General features: G+C 44.8%; 1 protein-coding gene across 6 annotated transcripts in view; it reads left to right on the top strand.

Moving 5' to 3' along the window:
* Window positions 1-22748, top strand: part of GDPD5 (glycerophosphodiester phosphodiesterase domain containing 5) — a 156914-nt gene that overhangs the window by 54444 nt on the left and 79722 nt on the right. For 3 of the 6 annotated variants that reach the window (XM_032201682.1, XM_032201643.1, XM_032201651.1), the window contains exon 2: window positions 2078-2252. In XM_032201682.1, coding sequence (XP_032057573.1) covers window positions 2136-2252 — 117 coding nt within the window. In that variant the 5' untranslated portion in view covers window positions 2078-2135. Of the gene's footprint in view, window positions 1-1779; window positions 1803-2077; window positions 2253-22748 lie in introns of those variants that run through there. The other 3 variants (XM_032201666.1, XM_032201674.1, XM_032201659.1) reach the window with 2 other exon arrangements.

Raw genomic sequence — 22748 nt, 5'->3', positions numbered from 1 at the left:
GGACAAGAGCTAGTGGCTGCTGAGAAGAGTGGGGTGATGAAATGCTCAAGCGTAGCACTCCTGGTTGAGTTTGCAATGTGATTCCTGTAAGCCAGCAAATAAAACACCTGGTCAAAGCTCTTGACGACGGAGAGGGTCTGTTTGTCCTCATCACTAAATAAAGAAGAGGTGGAAATGGGGAGAGATGCTGTCCTTTTGAAGTCAGTTCATGAAGGCTTTCTCGTAACAACCGTGGTCTTCAGGACACTGATATGTGGCTTGGTGGTGGGGTTGTTAGACTGAGCATGATTTTTAAATCCTGCTTGTGTCCTGCATCTTGACATCACTTGCTGTTCAGGATCTTCAGGGCAGACATCGTGGCTTTGTCCAAGTGCCTTAAATAGCATCAAGCTTCTCATGCCCTATTCCAGCTGACAGTTGTTTCTGCCTGTGGTGTGCTGCTGGCACGTGGGGAAGGCAGCCTGGGAAGCTCTGGTTAGGGACAAACCAAAGCAGACAGCAGCTGAGAGAAGGGAAGAGGAAACTTGTGCAGTAACTAATGCTGGGTTTTATAAACAGCATGAGAAAAGATAAAGTGCAGGCGGGGAGGTGACCTCGGGCACGAGGCCATGGGGTTGTGGGGGCACAGAGCTTGGGGCAGATGAGTTGGGAGAGAGCAGATGTGATGTGATCAGCAAATAGCTCTGGTTTCAGACTGGATGTGCTTGTGCCTCCATCCTGTGTCCATCCTGAGGGGGATGAACTCAGGGGATGTGGCTAAAATGAGAAATAGGGGGTCAGCCTAGTTCTTCAAGGCTTCCCTCCATAGGACATGGCAATGAAGGGTTTTCAGATGGCTAAGATACTTTTTCAAGCCATGTCAGGCTTTGCTGTCAGTGAGGATGTTGCTGCTCAAAGCTGTAGCAGCTTTTTGCAAGACCTGAGCACTGGGCATCCTACATACGTGGCCATGAAGTGGTTACCCTATAGAAAGTGCAATTTGCTTACTGCCCACATACTGCGTGCACTCTGGAAAGGTAGCAGAACACTTTGCAAGCTCAATGGCCCTTGAGCATCGCTCAAACAGCACTGATTATCCAGGAGACAGCAGCGTGTGGGCTGTGGGTGTGTGCTTGTGCACGAGGGAACTGGAAAACCCCTGGTGGGAGCGAGCACAGCTGAAAGGGCGATGTGACGCCACGAGACTGGCGAGCATTTGCTCTGAGGTTCCCATCCCCGAACGTTTACTCTATGAATTAGTAAGAATGTACGGTGACTCGGTCTGTTCTTGATATGAATCTCACCAGAGATGAAAGCAAAGCTTCTAAATATGTAATAATGAAAAAAAAAAAAAAAAAAAGAAAAGCCCTGTGACGCACGGAGCCTGTAATCGATAGAGCAGAGTACTTTCCCTTCAAGCAGAGGTGTTCCCACACGTGGCAAACTGAGCCTCAGAGTCAGGCTGGTCCTTTGGGAGTGGATGCTGCTTGGTAGAGAGGGAACCGTGGTGGGGGAAGGCTGCAGCCAGCTCTGCATCCTGGTGAATGTTTGCTGTAAAGGTAGGGGGGTAATATCTGCCTCTTTGCAGCCTGCACGGAAGTGTTAGCTCCTTGCCTGGGACTGTTTTGCAGCCTCCGTAGGATGCTCGCCGTAAACTGATGTAGCTTGGCAGGGTTTCAGCTTTGCAGAGGTCTCTGAATCAATTTTAAGGCTGTGCTTGCGGAGGGTACGGTTCTTTACATTTCAATCATTTCTATGAATCTAATCATCGGGCAGCAAGCAGTCTATCTCTTGCTCTTGTCCTTGTGTGGCTTCTCTCACCGGTAGCTCCCATGAATGCATTCCTCTTCAGTGGTGTGGGAGAAACAGCGCGAGGAAATAAAACTTGCAGACTAATTAAACTCCTCAGTCTTGTTGAGTAACAAGCTGAAGACATTAGCAGGGCTGGGAATAGATCTGATTATCATTTATTCTCTCTCAATAGCCAGAGGACATGGTTAATTATTAAATTGCTTGTTAAAGTATTAAAACATCGCTTGGCACCTCTAACTTCCTTCCCCCCTCTATCATTTTTTTTTTTTTTTTCCTCTTGCTGAAGGGCGCTCCCAGGACCTGATGGATTTCTGATACCCCATTCCTGAGGGGCTGGAAGGAGCATGGTTAAACACCAGCCGCTGCAGTACTACGAGCCGCAGCTATGCTTGTCCTGTCTGACGGGGATCTACGGCTGCCGCTGGAAACGGTACCAGCGCTCGCACGATGACACCACCAAGGTGGGTAGCGAACCGTGAAAATCCAGCCCAAGAGCTTTGAATGCAAGGGAGATGCTGGTTGAAAATGCTGGGTGCTTATTTTGTATGTGGTGTTTTTTATAAATTGCGTCTGGAAGAAGCCCTCAGCCTGTGGGTGATATAAGAGATGGGCATGGGTTGTTGGTCTTGGTGCTCCGTGGGGTTGAGTGGTATGGGTCTGGTTAAATCTGTCCTTTATTTTCCCTTTTGGTGCTGGGGAGAGTTTTGTTTTCTCCTTACTCCTCCATCATTTGTGTGTTTGCTCCATCTTTGGCCAAATATGTGGAACCTGCATTGCTTTGTACGCGTGGAAATACCTTTGTAGGTAGGTGAAGGCAGCGGGAGGTGAGAATCAGCTGGGGATGAACAGAGGAGCTGTTAGAAGTGACTGTTCCCTCCCCTGCACAAATGCAGCTTATATTCCCTCTGGCAGAGGAAATCCAGGCAGCTGGGGCCAGACTCGTGTGTCCCTGGTCATTTGGGGCTGGGAGATGGATCCCTAGGACTCTCTGTGTTTGCAGTGAGGAGGATGAAAAAACTGCTGTCAAAGCTTCAAAGCTGTCGTGTGTACAACAACTATTACCCAAAAGATGAAATTACTGCTCTTCTGTGCTCGTGTTGTCTTTTGTGTGTGTGTTTATTACTTAAAGAAGAAGGAGAAAAAAAATCACAAAGCAAAACTTAAATCTCACTTGCTCTGGCAGTGCTCCCAGGAGACACTTTCATTGCTTTCTGAGGGCTCAGTTTTGCTCTGGTGACAGCTTGCTGTTTCACTTTTAAGTCTATAACCAGGAATCTTTCAAGCTATGGAGTGCCTCTCTGGAAAAGAGACTGTTAAGGAGAAAACACTTCTGGGCAGTGGATCCCATGCCAGAGTCCTCCGGATTCTGAATCGCATCAATTGTTGGTGGCGCAGCTTGGCTGGGAGCTCCCATGTGAATTGAGAAGTCATGGCTTGTGTTTGTGCAGCGTAAAACAAATTTCCTTTTGCAGAGTAGAAGTGTTTGTGCTGTTTTCCCTCCTCTCTGTCTGGCCAGCTTATTCTCAGTGACTGTTTTTTCTGAGCCAGCAGCAAGTTTCCTTTGAGCAAACACCCAGGCACATCCGCAGCGGAGGGTGTAGTTGGGTTTTGAAGACTTGGTCAGGAAAACAGTGGGATGTAATGTCTTGGCATGCATGCGTGTACTAATTTAAATACTCAAAATGCCTTATTCCTTACGTCTTATGAACCAGAACATATGTATCTGAGCTAAAAACCCATAGGAAAAACTGCCATTGACATAACTTCTCATTGAAATCTGGCTCCAATTGCACTGATTTTTCTTTTACCTGAAAATATCAGTGGCAGCTTTCCAATGCTACTTGGAATTTCAGTTGTTTTTCTGGTGCTGGATAAGAATTTGTTGTGTTTAAAGGTACCTTGGCTGGTCTCTGAGCCTGTTTTAAACCTACATGGGGTCTCAACTTCCACTTTAAAGGCACAAATGGAGAAAGCTTATCTTTTGTGTGAGCAAGAGAAGGTCTAAAATTAGCTGCTGACTATGAAAAACCAAGGTGTGAAGAATCTGTCCCCATCTTGCTGTCAATAAACTGCCTCTCAGGTAGTCAGGTGCTGAGATAAACAGTTGTAGCACTATGGGGTGAGGGTAAAAAAAAAAAAAAAAAAGTGCAAATGAAAGCTGGTTGTCCTCTGGAGTGGTCTATTTGCATGTGTGTGAATACTGACACGGTATTTGGCTGTATCTGTGAGAGATTAGCTAGGAAAATATCATACCATAACTTAAGTGCCTATTTGCTTTGCACAAAGGCAGTGGTATATTGTTACCCTGTATCCATCCCTGTAGTAACTCAGTCACTGCAAACCCAGGGTAGAGCCAATTGCAGTATAATAAACCTTTGTAAGTGTAGTTTTTATTATATATATTAAAATATATATTCCATGCTTTGGGAGGTCTTGCAAAAATCTAGAGCTACCTGAGAAGGGAAAAATAAGGTGTGTATATGTTACATCTATATATTTTGAATATGTGCTTTGCTTTCTGATAATTAGAGAGCAATTTATCTTAGATGGCCATGATGCACCCTGCATTGCTTTCTATTCAAAAGATCAAGTTTTCTAGAATGGAAAGCTTTCACTTAACAGTGGGCTATGACCCAGCCTTGCAAAGAGCATCCTTGAAACGTGATGATCACGAACGTTTGTTTTCTGAATAGCGCTGCTGCTCAGCAGCCAGAGTTTTAATGATTCTGCTCCTCTTCCTCCAATTTTATGCAGCTCAGGCTTCCCATGAAACGCAAATTTGCATGAAAATGAGGATTTTAATTGTAAGCTTGAATCCCAAGTTTGTTTTGGGAGACTGTGTGCTGGAATTGTGATTATCTCTTGCCTTCCTAGAATAGCTTTGGTTGGAAGGGGCCCTAAGGATCACCCAGGCTGCCCCCAGCCCCATCCAGCCTGGTCTTGGGCACTGCCAGGGCTGGGGAACCCCCAGCTCCTCTGGGCAGCCTGGGCCAGGGCCTCAGTGCCCTCAGAGGGAAGAATGTGCCTCAGCTTTCCTGATCCCACCCCTATACTCTTCATTTCTCCTTTTGAGAGTGCAGGAGGGGGGCTGAAAGCAACCTGCACACTTGGTCTCCTTTTTAAATTGAGTTTAAACAGCTGTAAAATTTCTTCTTCTATTGCGTGGCTTCAGATTTACTGGCAAGGTCTCCTTTACTTTTTTTTTTTCTTTTTAGTGAAAGGTATGTAAAAGAAAAATCCTCTTCCTGAAGTTCAGACCATGATAATCTCTGTAGCCACTGTGAAGGAGCGATTTCTGCTCTAACTACAGCTTGTTCAATGGTTATTCAACCAAGAAAGTCCTTAGGAAATCAGTGCATCTTCTTAACAGTGCTCTATCTCCCTGAAGGCAGAAAATGTGGATAAATAAGCTTTGGCTTGTAGTGGCCAGGCGTGCTTTAAAAGGTCCAAAGTTCAGATGGCAACTTCCAAGGTAGCTCCTGGACAGCATGATCCTGTTGATGGATTGCCAGCAATTAAACACACAGAGAGCGGCACGGCTAATTGCTGTGTATAAACACAATGCTCCATGTGCAGCTTGTGTACTTCACCCGAAATGACCTGCTGCTGGGTATTACACCACCAGAACAGCTCTTGCTTCCAAGGAAGAGTCCAGAGCTGGCTGCAGCATCTTTTAAAATCCACCCAGAGCTCTTGCAGGATCGGTATCCACATGGGAGATATTGATGGGTTGTGTTGTATAAACATGAAGTTAGATTTATCAGCTGGTTTTGTTCTTTTTTAATTGATTCCAAAGCCATGTTGTTTGTACACAGCAAATACCACACCTGGGAAATCATCCTGGGCAGGACTGGGGGAAGAGACGTTCTGCAGAAGAAAATTGCACTGATAATTTTTAATCTATCCAGCAACAAGAAGTAGCTATGTTCATTGGCTGGCTGTTTTTAGTGGTTACTAAATATTGAAGTCTTGAGAGTTTTGCAGTTCTATTTAATTTGCTGTCAAAGGGGATAAAATAATATAGCTATTTGCAAAGGACTTCTCTACTTGGTGACAGGTTTGATTGATAACCATGCTTCCCAGCCATCAACCCTTCTGAGATACAAGTGGAGGTGAACAAAATGTAACGGGGATCTCTTCTTGTGTCCCCCATTGCTACTGAAACTTTCCATCTTGTCCTATTTTGGTGCATATACCATCTTCTTGGCAGTTTTGGAGAGGAAAAAGAGGCAAGGCTAGGTGCCTGGTTTGATTGCCTACAGAAGGAAGGGCTATCTCCTGGGACTGAAACCCAAATTGGCAGCTTTGGATCCCCGATGACTGAAATTGCAGGATTTCTGTGCTTTCTGTTCTTCAGTATCATTTACAATCTATTTAAATGGAGGTCTCTTCATCTACTGTGTGAATAGTGCCCTTCATGGGACTTGTACCATCTTTTTTACCTCCCGTTACTCTTGTGAACACCCCTGGGATGTTGTGAGTGAAAAGAGCAGTGTTAGCGGCGAAATCCCTTTCAGAAACTTGCAATCTGAATGCCCAAATCCTAGAGGTGTTAACCTGAGTGTCTAATAAACCCCATTCTCATTAAGAACCTGGAAAGACGGTGAAACTGGAGCTAATGAGGTGCAAATCCAAGTGCAGGAGTGGATTACTTTGCAAGCCTTTGAGGCAGTCAGGACTGATGGTCAATGAAACACGGGGCCCTCAAGGTTGGATTTTTGGGCATAACAGTAAGGTTTTTGTTGTCCTAAAAACATGACTTGTTCAGAATTTATCACAAAACAACAAAACAAAACCCCTCATCTTTCAGTGTAGCACAGAAGCAAGTTATTTAAAGTGGCTTTTTTGCAGTGTCTGCTGCAATGCTTTCCTTTCTGCCTCCATCCTCTTCTGACATCTTCAGTAATTGCAGCGGAGACGTTTCCTCATCGCTGCTGCTTTGTAGGCATGCTGCTCCCATCAGCGAGGAGCTGTCAAGTCCTGAGCAATGCCTTGGCATGCATCAGCTCCTCTACACCCAGCAGCAGATGCTTCACAGTCCGTGGAGCTCAGGAGCTGTCAGGTTATGATATTAGAGGCTCTTTGGAAACACCTTGAGCCAGGAGTGTCACTCCGTCCCCTGTCCCTCTCAACTAGCAGGCTTTTATACCTGTGCTGGGCAAAATACTGAGAAGTGTTAGGAACACCTGGGGCTGCTCTGATTAAGTGCAATAAAAATTTCACAGGGCTTCGAGTGCCTCAAGCTCCCTGACCTGAGGCTTCTACAGAAGATGGGCACGTCCAAGTGGAAGGGAGAATTTCCCAACGTGGATGGTTCTTGCACAGCACCCTTCTGGTTTCATCCTCCACCCCGTGGTCCAGTGTTAATGGCTGGAATTTCTAATCTTTGGGTGGAATGCCAAAGCTTTCAGCCCTCCCACATTTATTGTGCAGGGTGGAGCATCACTAGCCCCTCTACAAGCTTGCTTTTTTGTTCTGTAATAGCGTAAACTGAAGCACAGAAATCAAAGCTGATCTGTGATGACTTGGTGGTGGCCAGAATGGATGAATTTTGAATCCCAGGAGTCACACTAACATGGACACTTCTGAAATCTCACCAGGTCCCGTGAATATGGTTAGGGGCTGTCTGGTGGTGCTGGGTTTTTCCTGTCGGTTTTGAGGGGAGAAGCTGAGCACAGGATCTGCAATGCCTCGGGAACTGCAGAAAGCTTGGTGGCTCAGGGTTGTTTGCTGTGACTATAACTTGGCTGCCTGTGGCTTCGTGCTCTGTGTAACAAGTGACCCACGGGCAAGGCTGATGTTTTTAGGGGTGATTGAGTAGCTCTTAGAGCAACGGTTTGAAAATTTCTAATACTTTGTCATTACTGCTTTATTCAGAAACTTTGAAGCGATCCATGTGCAAGCTCCCTGCGATAAACAGACAGACCAGCCCCCCTCGGATACACAAAGGTGCCTTGTGACTTTTCCAACGTTATGGGCCTCCAGGGTTTTATTCGGATTGTGGCATTTCCTCGTTATAGCTGCCAGATGTGCTCCTTCCAACTGTTTTTTCTTTATGCGTTGTACTAATTATCTGGGTGAATAATTACATTGCTGGAGCCCATTATTCCTCCCTCCCTCCTGCTTGCTCTCGTGCCTTTTTGAGGGGGGTGTAGCAGATGCTGCTGCTTCTGTCCTTCTTGAAGCCACTGCACACATTGTGTTGCCTTAAAATGCGATTTGGGAAGGTGAGCTCAGCATTACTGAGTGTTGGTAGGTTGTTTGTCCACTTAAGGTATACCAGAAAGTCTCAAAGTTGGCAAGGAATCTCCAGAAACACAGAATATCAACCTTAAAGAAGATTGTAGGGATGGACCTTTATCTTGCCCCAAGTTTTCATCCTGGATGGTAGTGAAAAGCAACCTTGAATTAACAGCTTAAAACAGAGCTCAATAGTTGGTGTGCACGTAGTATGTAGAGACTAGTAAATCCAAGGACTGGTGGCCATATGCTCTCTGTGCAGGAAAAGGAGGCTTTGGGAAGTTGAGGTGGGAGAGAGGAAGAAAGAAAAGCGAGGAAAAAGTATAGGGATAAAGGGTTTAGAAAATCCCTCTTAAATATTCCCAGGCAAGCTGGGACAAAAGGGGATTTCTCATTTTTTTCTGATATTCAAGAAATCTCCATGTTCTGTCTTTATTCCAGCAGCAGCTAGAGGAGGTAACTCTTCTACTCTCCCCTCCAAACCTCTTGTCTATGGTTTCCAGAGAAGAGTAGGCTGCCTGTGTTACCCAGGGAATCCATTACATATTATCATGGGGTTTAGCCACACCTTTGCTAGAAATTACTCAAAACGTGATGACTTCAAGCTTGCTGTGCTCAGCTTGGGGAGAAAAAAGGCTGAGAGCGAGGTAGCATCAATGCCTTGGAGCTCTTGAGGGTACGCACTGTGGATGGAGGAATTAAAGGCTCATGGTTGGCTGTGAGGACCCTGATTTCTGACCTGTTGCTGGAGTGAGCTTCTGGAGAGAGGGGCTGGAGTTTGCTGTGGGTTTCCAGGGTCAGATGTTGGAAGGGACAGGAGGAAGCTGCAGCCCATCGTGTTGTGCTATGTGCTAGGAAAGTTGATTGGAGACTTGCAAGCTGTGTTTGGTGCCAAAACAGCAAGAAAAACGACTTCGGGTGCTCTGGTTTCATTTGAGATGTTTTCACCCTGATTGTTTCCTTCAAGATTTTTCTCTGAATTCCTCCTTGGATGTTTGACTGTGCTGGTGTTTCCATGACAATCATCCAGATTTTGGTACTTGGAGGAAAATCTCGATGCGTCTACATCCTCCTAACACAGTGTGTCCCAGCTGGGATACTGCAGACCAGGCTTGCTGAACACACCTTTTCCTTAGCATTTTTTTTTCTTTTTAAAGTCTAGAAAATTCCAAAGTGCTCTGTATCACCTGTTGACCAGATATATACATGCCAAGGGCAGAATATATGTGAGCTGATGCATCCTTCTACCCCTTCTTACCAGCCAACAAATGATGGCAGAGGGCAGTCATTATATGGGCAGGCAACACTTCAGGAACAAACCTGGTGAGGAGCAGAGCTACCCCAGTCTCTGCTCATGAAACTGATGCTGCATTACAGGGGGTGACAATGCTGGTCTAATTAGTGCTAATAAATGCTGTAGGTAGAGTTAGGGCACGCATTGGATGCTGCCAAGCTATCAAAGCATCTTCCTCTATGGGTATGTGCTCTCCTGTTGTGGTCAAAGCAAAGAAATTGGGACTGCTGGGGTACTTGAGAGAGCAGTGGGGAAAAGCAGAAATGCCCAGAGCCAGATGCATCTCCCTGCATCCTTTTAACTTCAGCAGTGCTCATTTAGCAAGAAAAAGCAGAGAGCTGCTGTAACAGATTAGAAAGCAGACTGCCCTTTATGATTTAAATAAATGCTTTGTGCAAATGCCTTGGTTGGTGCATGGTGTGCGAGGGAAAGGCAATGGGTTTGTTATGGCCCATGGGGCAGCTGAACATGCTCACCAGAAATCAGCGGTGTTGTTGGAGGAGGTGCACCACTGCTGTCCTCGATACGGTGTTTTGATGGCACGCATCTCCTAACCCTCTGGTTAAATAAATGTAAGGTGTCTGAAATGTGCAGATACGGGGGGAAGAAGACAGACTTACAATGTCTCTCCCTAACTTCAAAGTATCTAGTGCTGCTCGTGTAGCTGCAGGATGATATAAATTAGTTATCAAACCATTCCTAATAAATTAGGTGTTTGCTGTTAAAATTTATTCCCTTTGAGTAAAATGGTAATAATTCAAGATGGCTTAAAAACATCACGCGTCTTCAAGCTGGGGCTTCTGATGGCTTTTTTTTTTTTTTTCCTTTTGGAAAAAGATGAAGCTGTGAGAAGAATGCAGAGCTGCAATCCATTGACATAATGGATTGCTGTGCCGTGTCCATGATACATGCATTAATTCACTTCGGAGTGAAATACTCTTGTAATTCCCGCTTGGTAAGAGCTGTTAAATGACTTGAACAGATGATCTGAGCCACGCTGGCGTGATACACCTGTGTGACTGAAGGGTTTGGAGCTGGAACTTTGCAGGGTCTTTGGTGTTAATCCCCCAATGGCCAAAGGTCACTGGTTAGCCCACAAAATTTGCTTGCTTTGCTGAAAACTGCAATTACAGGAAGGGTGAATTCACTCTTTTCAATGCAATTTCAGTTTGTTAATGTTCGTGACTGTAGGCCTGAAGATACGGGAGCTTTTCATGAAAGATGCTCTTTGAAGCCTGTTTGCTTTGTGGTTGGCTCTAAGGCATCAGATGCTGGCTTCTGTGGTGGGACGTGACCAGTGATCCAGAGCTGGATCTCCACGACTGGATTTATTGGGTGATGTTGGAGTGATGGGCTAAATTCAGGAAAAAATGCAGAAAAACCCAATTGTTGGACTAAGTATTTGATTTACTTAATTTTAACCAATGCTTGCAATCAAAAGCAATGCTACCTTGTTTAAGTGATGGGTAAATCCCTGACAACATCTTTTTAAATCTACCTTTTGAGCCCTTCATTGGAAAGGGAGGCTATGAGATGACACAAGGAAGAGGTCTGGGGAGGGATGAGGTTTGAGATGCTCACAGCTGCATGCAGACACATCACCCAGCCCACATCACAGGGTCCAGTGCCTCCAGCTCCTGCTGCAGGTTTTACTGAACTCCCTTTGTTGTTGTGGCTGCCTTGTAGGAATTGTGCTATCTGTTTTTATGGCATCACTCCCCCATAAAATCTTCCTCTTGGCTCTGGGAGATGCCCAGGAGTCAGGGAGAGGTGCTAAACTTCTCCTAGGGCTGCAGGTGGTTCTCCTGGGAATGTTGAGATTGTTCAAGTGTTTTCCTGTTCCGTGATGTACTTCAGAGGATGAATCCTAACAACATTAAGAGCTTCATCAGTAGTAGAAATTTCCTTCATGAATGAGCAGAATGTCTCTTAGTCTGGGCAGAAGTCCTACGGAAGACTGGCACAGAGCAGAGATGTCCTAGAGGCAAACTGGATCTCAGAAACTGGTCTTAACCTGGAGCTTGCTTATCACAGAGACCTACAATCTCAGCTCCTGGATATCTGAGGCAGGGATGAACCTGCCACAGGGCAAGGCTGATGCCAAAACCATTGCCTGCTTAGACACTTGAGTCTGCAGAAGACCATTGTTGGTCGCATCTAGATCCTACCATGGCTTTACATGCCCAGAAAGCTGATGTGTTCATGATTGCTTGACCAAAAGTCCAGGCTGCTGGGCTGTGCTTCAAACAGCAGTCCATTAAATAGCTGAACTTCCAGCCTTAATGGATTTGGTTTGCCCCCTGAGCTGTTCTTCAATGCAAAGTCACCGCTGACTGCAGATCTTGTGGCCTCTCTGAATTCCTTCCTGCTTGCTCCGTGTGAAGGATGTTTCCTACTCCTGTAATGCTCGTTTGAAGGATGAGAAATCCCAAGCCCCAGGAAAGCCGCAGGGTTTGACTTGCTGCCTGGTGCAGCCTCACGCTGTCAGGGTGAGGATGTTTGACTAATGCTAAATCTCTGGCTTATTCCCCATGTAGGCAGAATGCCGGTGGGAGGGAGTCTGCAAAACCCATTGACTGCGCGCCTGGGTTCGGATTATGGGCTCAGACTGGGTGATTAACATGCCCTGTGATTTATAATGCTTTATAGGTGTCAAAGGTTTTTTTACTGCAGAGCATCTGCAAAACGTGTTTCAGGCTGTAAACGGCCAGTGCTGAGCTGGAGCTGCATCTGGAGAAAGGGGAGAGGGAGGCAGGTGGAGATGCTTGGAAAAAGAGATGGGGAAGGGGGATCTTTGGGTCGTGGTCCCTTAGATCTGACCCTGTGCTTTGCTAATAAGAGCTGGTGGCTATAAAGTTTGGGTTTTGCCAGGGTATTTTCCCCAGGGACTTGGGGACAGTGATGTCCTTCCAGTCCAGAGGCAGTGGTGTGCAGCCACTCCTGCCAAATATTCACTGATTTGAAAGATGCTGGATTAGAGATAGGGTTTGGATGCTCAACCAGCATGGGGTTTAACCCATCACCATGTAGGGGAGAACGTCCCCCAGCTGCAGCAGCAAAAGCATCCCAAAGTGTGGTGGATTTCACCCAGCAGATTTTGTTATTGAGCTAATGCCTTAGCATTTCCACCAGGCTGTGGGAATTCAGCTCACTTGAGCTTTGTCATTGAAACTAAAGAGGCCAAAGGATGGCGTGTTGATTCCCTTAAATGCATGCACTGCTTTGCTTTGTCAATTTTTCTTTACATAAGCAAATACTTCACTTTCCCAGTACAGCACTTGTGGAGGGACTGGGGAATTCCAGCACTTGCAGGGAGGAAGGTGAAATATTTACCGAATGTTTTCTAAAAGGGGGAAAAAGGATATTATTTTTCTGCTTGCTTTCCAAAACAAATAAATATATTTTCTTTCTTGGCAGTGTATTTTCTTTCTGCCAGTGCTAGAGGTTGGTATTTTAGATTGAACTGAAAAACATCGTTTTTCAAAACAAGCAATGGAAACCAGGGCAAGCTTTAGCAGTGGCAGTGGCTCTAACACAGGTTAATTCAATGTCATGCTATTTACTTGAATATTTTGTCCTTTCCCATAAATACAGCAAATGATAGAAGTGAGGTGATATTAAAATCACGTAAGGTTGACCTGTTTTGGTGTGTGAAACCCTCTCTGATCCAGCGAAGGGTGGTGACAAAGCAGGGTCCTTCTCCAAAGGAGCCTTCATTTATCCTGATTCAGAGAGAACCAGGGTGTCCCTGCTGCCTATCAGATGAACTCCAGTGATTTAGTTTTACTTTGGGGTTTGAATTCACTGGTCTACTGGTCCAAGTCTACTCTTGCAAAACCTTTCCCTGATTCCCAGGGGTGATGGTGCCAAAACACCTTTGGGAACTAAGGCTGCTGCGTTCCCCTGGGGATTGCTGGTGAGATGTCCTTTGCAAACAGCCTCCTGCTGGGGTCCTCTCCTCATTTTCAGCAGCAGATTAGATATTTATAAGAGCAATTTAAGCTTGGCACTGCTCTTGTTGGTGTTTTAAGTGGCTATGGATAGCAGCCTTCAGGGAAGGGAAACAAGAAAGTAAAGAGATTAAAGAGATCATTGAGTTGGAGGGGTTGAACTTCCCATGAAGCCATGGATGGAGCACAAATGGTCCAAGATGATGGTGTCCTGCCCCTACAGCTCTTCTTAGAGAGGTCTATCGGCATCCAAGGGAGATGGAGATGTGTGGCTTTGAGGGTACTTCACCAGCAGGAGGGCAGACACAGTGACGAAGGGCCTGATTCTTGCCGGCTGGGATGGGTGGGAGATGCTGTGCAGATGTTGGGGCACAAGCTCATGTACAGGTTGTTGCTGTGGGAAGGGAATGTGGTGGAGCACCTAGCCAAGATTGGGATGGGAAGGCTTTAAGCATAGTGATGGGCTCCCAAATGCTTGGGGGTGTGAAAAGGGAGAACTGGAGGGAGGAGATGAGGCTTGGGCTGGGAGAGATGCTCATGTGTCCTGCATCATTTGAGAGAAACCCGTCTTGGATGCTTGCTGTGTGAAAACGTTTTGGAAGCCCTGCACTGCTCAGTACAGAGCTGCTTGTGCTGAGGATTCAGATGTTTGCTGCAGACTTCACAGAGATGAACCTGCCTAGTATTTCTTTATTTCACCTAATTCCTCTGCCCCAAAAGTCACATGCTGTCCTTCAATCCCATCCTTTTGGTATTGGATTAATTCAGAATTGAGAATAAAAGACTTGAAAAGAGTAGGTTTTCAGTGACATAGGTAGTTGCTTTTGAAGGGTGAGAAATGTCTGTACAACTGGGAAAAAGGAGGATTATACCACTGCTCTCTTCTCTTTTGTCCTTTGAGCACTTGCTCCTTTGCAGAACATGGTGGGATTTTATATACAAAGGTTTTTTGGCTAAAAATGGCAAGGCAAAAAAACACATCCTTCTGCAGAACTGTAAAGGTGTGAGGGATGGAGCTGTGCAATAAGCTTTGCTCAGAAATCTTGGCAGTGAGGGCAGGTTTTGGAGCTACTGAGTTCCTACAGATGCTGAAAATGAGCATCTGGGAAGAGTGGAGCAATGAATTGCTCTCCCACTGGGGAGCCTGCAGCTAAGAAACCTTTTTTCTGACTTGCCACGTGGCCCATGAATGTGAGCTCAGATAGCATCTGGTGGATGTGTATCCAGCCACTCCAAATGCTATGCCCAAATAGTAATTGGATTTTCTTCCTCTTGTCCAGCATAAGGACTGGTGCGTCTCAGTGGTCTCTGGTTTAGACCAGAAGTTGTAATCTGGGTCTAGGAAACCTCCTGATGAAAGATCTTGTGGTTTCCTGGAAAACTTCCCCAACCTGGCACTTTTTTTTTTTCTCTTTTTTGAAGGTCATGCTGAAAAATCCTGCTGTGCTGCTTTCTTTTAAGCTGACTTTTCTGAAAATTAAATTTCTTGGCAGTTGAGCCTGTAGCTCTCCTCCAAAGTTATGTATGTGGCTCTAAATGAAGAACATCTTGCCATCTCTAAAGATGATGAGTGGTAATTGCGTCATGTTACAGTCCAATGGGGGACAAACTTGTGGGTTCTGGTGCTATGAATGCTTTTCGATGGTGTTGATATTTTACAAATCAGCATTATCCCATATTGTGTTTGGCCTGATATTTTGGAGAGTGGGTCACCATATTTTGAGTTGAAAGTGATGTCCTCTGTGACCTTAAGTATTGAAGGAATAGTTTAAAGTCCATGTAACCATCTTCATTTGCATCTATGGATGATTTTGCTTGAACAGACTAACAATTCTTTGCACAAATGGGTTACTTGGACCTGTTTTTCCCTTCTCTACAACTCTTTAGGATTCTCAGTCTCCAAAACCATTGGGTCTCTTTCTGGAAAGTGTGCCTAGAAACCACGTTTAACTATAGCTCAGTACCCCAGTAAGGGGGTGACATTCAGTGGCATTTCTTGTACAGAAGTCAAGCTGGATGATTTAATAGTCCCTTTGGTTTTCAAAATGTATGTGTTTTATTTTGTGATGTAAAAAGCTTCTAAATTGAGGGCAGAGGTTAGCTTGACAAATACATTGCAGCTGTTCATCCTAATTTGGAAGGAGAGGCTGCTAGAAGTTCTGGAACAGAAAGGCTTGGAAGCCAGAGTGCTTTTGCATAATATCTTCCTGCCTTTAATACAGATGTTCACATTCATGCCTCCTATTCTGGGAGTCTGGCCAAGCTTCCGTATAGAGTAACTGCACACAGTTCCTGGTCCTGTCCTTCACCCCAACATCATCCCAGAACAGGTACAGCCTGAGATTAATTTCCTTGCTGGAGTTTCCAATCCGTTTATTAATAAATCAAACAGCGCGCCGCTTCAGACACATAGCTGGCTTTTGCACTGGAGGGACGGATAGAGCATATTTCCCCACAGGGCAATCACTCTTCATAGCTTGCAAACTAGTCCCATTAAATTAAAAAGCCACCACAAACTGAAAGTCTGAAGCTTTCTTGCAGCATGTGGGTTATTGCAGTGATGCTCGTTCAGGGGATTGATTCTGATGGTTGCGGCTGTGGCTTCCTTCATCTTTACCAGGAAAAGACTGTAGCAGTTCAGCAGTTTTTTTTTTTTTTTTTTTTTTTTTTTCTTGTATTCCTCTCGATTGCAAGCATTTTTTATTTTTTATTTTTTTTTGAGAAGCAAAGCTCTGCATCAGAGAAGTCTCTATTCCCCAGGTAGCTTTACTACTCAAGCAAAGAGTTTTGGCATCCATAAATGTGGTTGACAGCACTAGCAAAGGCCAGCTGAAGCTAGGAAGCTCACAGCAAAGATTTGGAAGCACAAATGGGTTAGGAATTATAGTTTTGGAAATTGTTCTTATGAGCTTTTCTTAATAGAAGATGAATTTTCTTAATAGATGTTGAGCAAACATCCAGAGTGGCTGCCAGACCAGGTGTCCTGCAGTGCACACAGGTTTCTAATGCTTTCAGGAGTCATTGAGGTGTGGGCAAAAATGAAGCCATGCCCCATGACCACATGCATATGGGTGGTTTGGCTTCTGGTAGATAGCTCTATGGCATGCTGTGGTTAGGGGAGAAGAACTTGAAGAAATGTGGTGATGTGGCTTTCCTGGCATCCGTCTAGGGCTTGTTGCAAGGCGGTTTGTAGTCTGCCGGGAAGTCTTTTTGCAGATGATGTGGCTGCCTGTCATCTCTATGGGGATCCAGAGGGCCTCAACACCGAGGTGATCAACTTGGATGCCAAAAATGCTTGTGTTTTTATGGGCTGGAGACCTCTGTGTTAACTTGTTGGCTTATTTTAAAAAGAAAACTATTAGTAAAGCTTAAAAACATAGATAACTGTTCTTCACTGTTGGCCATGAAGTTGACCTACACTTGCCTGCCTCTTTGTCTTGTGAGTTCCTCTTGAAAACTTAGGAGCCTTGAATTTAGAGTTGTTTAAATGCGGATTCAAACTTTTTCTCCTGGTTGTTTCTAGGGGTTGTTTCTAGGAGATCTGCTGCTGGGCTCCCAGGTGTGATTTCAAGGGTGGGTAGAAGCGACAGTAGGAGATGTGCAAGGAGAAACTCTGCTTGTCTAGGGCTGGAGGTTTTAATAAGCTTTTTAGTGGCTGATACTTGTAGCTCATCTCAAGCTTGAAAATTTTTTTATCCCTTCGTGTCACCTCTACAAAGAGCTGTTAACAGGGAAGAGCTGATGAACTGGTCTGAACCCATAATTTGTCATGTTCTCCTTGACACGCGGTTCTGAGCCTTTGTTTGGCAGCGTGCTTCTTTGCACATGACGTCAGCCAGCACTTGAGAATCAATTGACTTCAATACAGTCAAAAAAGGCCCTTTTACTGGGACAATTATAAGAGAGGGGGAAGAGAAAAGGAGAAAATAAAATTAAAAAAACCTCCCAAGATGCACCTTAAGGTCTTATTTGAAGTCTTTGCAACTTGGAGCATTCTGACTATTTAAAAATTGAGTCACCTGTGTTTAACTTCCTCGTGTGGTTTCCTGAAGCAAGCTTCCCAGAAGTCACAAAACTTGCTTATCTCAACCGGAGGAAATCACTGGGAGGCTTAGCAAAGGAACATGATGAGAAGCTGGGGCACTCCTCTCTACTAGAAGCAAGCAACCCCTCTCCTGATCAAGATGTTTGGGGTGATGCTTATTTTTTTTGGTGTCGTGCAGGGCTCCAGCGCCATCATCCCCATCACCAGGTTGAACACCACCCGTTAATGGTGGAGGAAGAGCACGCGTTGGCTTTTCTGCTCTCCCAGACTGCTGGTTTCACCGCAAAGCTGTTCTTTCATTCTTGCTAGCTGCTGTCTCTTGTCTTTTTTTTTTTTTTTTTTTTTTTTTTTTTTTGACTCAGCTATGCTGGCCTCTCTGGAAAAACAAACCACCTCCTGGTTCCTCTAATTCAGAACACGCTGCTATGCCTTGCTTTAGGGTTTGCTTAACAAGCCGACTTTGTAACCACCTAAACCGCTGCAGAGCTTGAGCAAACCGCGCTGCTGGGAGCTGCACTGTGTTGTCGTGGTGTTTTCCTTGCCAGGAAGGCCAAGAGCTCGAAGCTGAGCTGGGTGTGGTGGTGCAGCTTTTAGCTGAGTGATATCTGAAAAGGATATCTCATTTCATTGCTGTTCTTGAGGTCGATGTGAATTAGTGTGTGTGTGTTTGCAAGGGTTATTAGCAATGCGCTCGAGTCTGAACGAGTGATTTTATTGCATTTGTCTGCTGCCATCAGGGTTTGCTGCTCCTTCAGCAAGAAGGGAGTGATAAATGGGGCAATGCAAAATGAAACCTGCCTTGATGCTGTTGTGTTATGCTTTGGCGTGTTTTATCTGTGCTTGGTAAATGTGGCACTGCTGTGCGATGAGCAGACCCCAGCACTTATATTATAGCCATGCTGGTTGACTTTTTTCCTCTATGCTCAGTCCTTGAGAGGTAAAAAAAAAAAAAAAAAAAAAAAAAAAAAAAATTTGCAGGGAAAACTTCTGTCCTCTCTCCAGATGGATGCTGGCTTTGGATACTCAGCTGTTGCTGAAGCTTGTGACTTCATTTGGTTCTTTGGTTCCCCTCTGGCAGTGCACTGAACCCGTTTAAATCTCTTACAGGCAAAAATAAGTAAATCCCTTCCATATGTCAAGTATTAGAAAAATACATGATTTCTTTGACTTGCACAAAGCGTCCCGTTGTCTGGCAGATAGAGAAACAAGTGCACCCTTGTTTCTGGGAAGCAGAGCTGTAACCTCACGCTGGTAAATCTGACATGTCACTGTCCACTGTTTCAGACGGTCTCTGTTCACGTTAACTTGGCATGTGGAGGCTGGGCAGGGCTCTGATCTTATCGATTTTTTTCCCCTTAAAAGAGAGAGACTTCAGTTTTCTCTGCTCTAAATCTCTTATTATAGTCTTTCAGGTCACTGGATTGCCCCCAAAGATGGGGGAGAAAGCGTTTTGTGTGTTAGCTTGCTCAATGGCTTTTGTTAGCAGATACGTCTTTGCCCTCTGGATCCCCCATCACATGGGATTAATGAGTCCGTGTATTGATGGGGCAGTGTCTCTTCAAGCAAAGTGCTAGCTTGTAGATCTTGCCAACTGGGTCAGACCAAAGGTCATTGTACACGGCATCCTGTCTCTGCGAGGGTCCAATGATTGATGCTGGAGAGAGGCAGGAGATCATCCTGGTTGTGCTCCCTTCTCTCAGCTCTTGGCAAGTACTTTTTGGATGCAAAACCATAAAACATCGCTCCATTAAAAAAATATAGTGTTGATCCATAAAGCTGCTTGTGCTCATCTGGAGTCACCTTGTGCCACCAGCTTGCTCCAGAAATATCGTAACTAGAAAATGCTTTGTGGTCTGAAAAATAATCATTGAGGAATTCCTGGGAATTCAGGAGCTGGCTTGTATCTGAATTGGGGTCTTCTTTGGAAGATCTCTTCCTGCTTGTAGCGCTTACTGTAGCGGACGCTGCCCAGTGATGAATACACGGAATGAGACATGAACCTTGGGGTCTCTGGGCATCTCCTCTTCCCAGTGTGCTGGCTGGTCAATTTGGCCAAGAGGAAGATGAAAAGGAGATAAACTGGGCCTTGGGTGGGAAGGAGAGGAATAAATGGAGGTAGAAATGTGCAGAGAGCCTCAGCAAGAGCGTTAGGAGGTGCTGGCCAAGGGGCTGCAGCCTGTGCACTTGGTAAGCCCTTTTTCTAGTGTTTTCACCCCAGTAGAGGAGGTCTACATGCCAGGGACCACTTGATCTCCTGCATGGATGATGGTCTACTATTAAGTTCCCTGTAACGATGGAAGCAGACCAGTGCAGTTGGTGGGAGGATGTCCATTTTTTAGGGGGACATAAGGGTGCAGAGGTGATAGGGAACAAGACATTGGATTGAGCTTTTGGTCTGACCTAGGATGAGCTGGGGAAAAGTGCTCTACTACCAGGAAGATTATCCTTGTTCTCTTGTTCATCCCACTTTAAAAATAAATACAGAGAGGCTGCAACTTGCCTGGCACCCTTGTTTTATGAGGATTAAGAGCAGCCTGAGGGACAGATCCAGCTGAGCTTGGCTGCTTTCAAAAAAAACTGATTAAAACACACCTGGAGATCCATGGACCTCAGAAATAAAACACCCAGAATACAGCAAGAGAAGGGTTGAAGTTTGTATGTGGGTGATGAGAAATTCACTTGGCTAATCTGTGTCAAGACAAAGTTTTCCAATGGCCAGGTATTTGAGCTAATGAATGACAAAAGGATGAAGGAGGTGAAGTAACTACAGGCTGCCCGTCAGCCTTGCTCCAGGTAGTCCATAGCATGAGTTTTGGTAGCCGAGGCATGGGAAGCTGGCAAAAAGAAGCCAAATTATAGGGTTGTAACTCTGATAGGAAGGTGATTTCTGGTGGGAAGTCTTGTTCCTTCCTTTCCTTTGTAGCTCTTCCCCACCTGGCCCTTTTTGTTCCTTGCAGCACTCTTTAGCTAAACAAAAAGGGCTGAATTTCAGATGTTTTGTGCTGAAGAGGTCGAGTTACTTTTGTGGCTGCTGTCCTGAAGCAGTGAAACTTGTAAAACCTCAAGACAAGGCCTGGGGAAGAGGAAAGCAAGTAGAAAGACAAGTAAATAAAACAGAGGTGAGGAAGGATGTGCGTCTGATCCAGTAGTTGGCTGCACTTTTTGATTTTAATTACCTGATGTCTATCAACTCACCTGGGAAGTGAACAGAAAAAACATTTCCAATTGAAAATATCTGGTGTGTGTGTGTGTGGGGACATTTTCTAATGAGATTATTCTGGATGGGCGCACTATTGCCTTAGAGTAAAAAAAAATGGCATTAGGGTAATTTCTGAGCATATTTCCTTTGAACACAGGAGAATTTTATGCGTGGTTGGAGCAGGAACCCCCTTAGGTATACAGGCTTTTCCACATACCTGTTAATCTAAGATATTGTTCTGCTGCTCTGAGCCCTTCTCAGGCTGAGCTTATTTTTGTGGGAGTAGAAATAAATTCAGGGTCATGTACTTTTGCTGGAGTTGTCTTGATACTCTGTAAAGACTCTTTTTTCTATATAGTTTAGTTTTGCTCAGGGATGCCATGATACATACCAGCTTTGCAATATTTTTATTTAGGAAGCATGTGTTTTATTGGGTCTGAAACGAGTAAAACACTTTTTCTTCCCACTTCCAGTTCATAGTTCATTTATGGCTTGGTCGGGTTACTTTGCATCGTGGTTGCTCAGAAACATGAGCTGGGCACCCAAAATGCTCACCCAAATCACTGCAGTTTGTTCATGTCTGACCCAGAGCCAAGCTGCAAGCTGTTCATGAATCATTTTGTTTTCTGAGACAGCCAGCATTGGTAAAGAACATTAGGCTGTGGGTGCTGTAATGCGTGAACTAGGGGAAATGAAACCCAAGTGTTTATTTCATGAAGAGCTTTCCCAATTGATGGAGCTTTTGGATCTGGATGCTTTTTCTATTTTTTTTCTTCTATTGCTCAGCAGTAAATCCATATCTGCTTTTAACCAAAGGAGTAACATGCTGATATCCTACAGCTTGTCTACAGTTTTTAAGTTTGTTTATTTTTTTTCTGGGTGGCACAAGCTGCTGCTGCTTTCATCCCAGCTCCTTAGGGATGCCATAGCAGGCCTGGTGTGATGCAGCTGTTTTGGGGGAAGGTATGATGAGACTTCTGCCCTGGTGGCAGAGGTGGATGCCAGGGCACGATCAGCACAGACACCAGGAGGAGGTGTCTGAGTGTTTATGGGTCTGCTTTTGATGGAAATGCTGGTCAATAATCATGATGGCTTGGATGATGCAGGAGGATTTGGTAGCTGAATATTTCCCAGGAGGCTGGTAGTGTAAATACATCCAGAAGAAGAGAGACAAGCACTGTCTGCATGCCTGGGTCCTCTTTGCAATGTTTGGCACAAAAAAAATCATCAAAGGGCACTGTTTCTCCACAATTTAGCAGGTGATGTGGGGAGCTTGGCTCCTCCAGGAGTGACCAGCCCATTTTGCTATTGGAGTAAAAATTTCCCTCAAAACAAAAACAAACAAACTTGGTTATTCTATTTTTTGATTATTATTATTTTTTTAAATCTGCATTACTGACTCTGGAATATAAACCTAAATCTCAACAATATCCCTTTAAAACTTCCAGCCAAGCTGGGAAATAGTCTTTTTTTTTTTTTTTTTTTTTTTTTCCTTCCCCATCTACCCTGGCTGGCTGGGATGGGGTTTTGAGTAACTCCCCGCTCTGTAATTCAGTGGGTATTCTCACTGGGTTTAATGTCATCAGCTCTAGCGTTGGCTCCTCTGCAGCAGCCTGTCACTGTTTCCATGATAAACTGCAATGTTTATGGGTGGCAGATAAGTCTGTGAAATACATCCTTTGTGTATGCATAAGCCTCCAAGGAGAGATCTGAGAGGAATTTTATACATTCAGTTATTTAAGTCAGAGCCAGAGGAAAAAGTTACCTGTTTCATATGTGGTTGTCTTGTATTATTATTTCAATAAGAGTTATAAATGATTTTTCTGTGTTTTCTTTGACTTGGACTGCTTGTGATTGTGGCGTATGGAAATTTGTTTGAGAGAAAGTATTTCTGAAGTTATGGGCAGTTTTCACCAGCACTTGTTGAAAACTTGGATTGCCAGCACTTCCAGTTTTATTTCTGGCCTTGTGATGAGAGAGTTTTGTGATGGGGACAGCCAGAGCTCTGCAAATGTATTAAATCAAATGGGAGGTGGCCTGGCACTTATAAGAAGGCAGCTGAGAAAATGAAGTAAAAATAGTTCTCCTGCCCACCCTGGGCTAAAGTGACAGCAAAACACCATTAAAGCAACGTGTGCTCTTAGGGCAGCGTCCTCCTGTGGTTTCATTGGGATGAACCTGGAGGGATAGCTGGAAAATGAATTTCTTTGGGACAGATGACACACTCAG

This window comes from Aythya fuligula, chromosome 1, assembly GCF_009819795.1.
Source record: "Aythya fuligula isolate bAytFul2 chromosome 1, bAytFul2.pri, whole genome shotgun sequence".
NCBI lineage: Eukaryota > Metazoa > Chordata > Aves > Anseriformes > Anatidae > Aythya > Aythya fuligula.
Note: the sequence above shows the minus strand (reverse complement) of the source record. Positions and strands in the feature narration are given on the sequence as shown.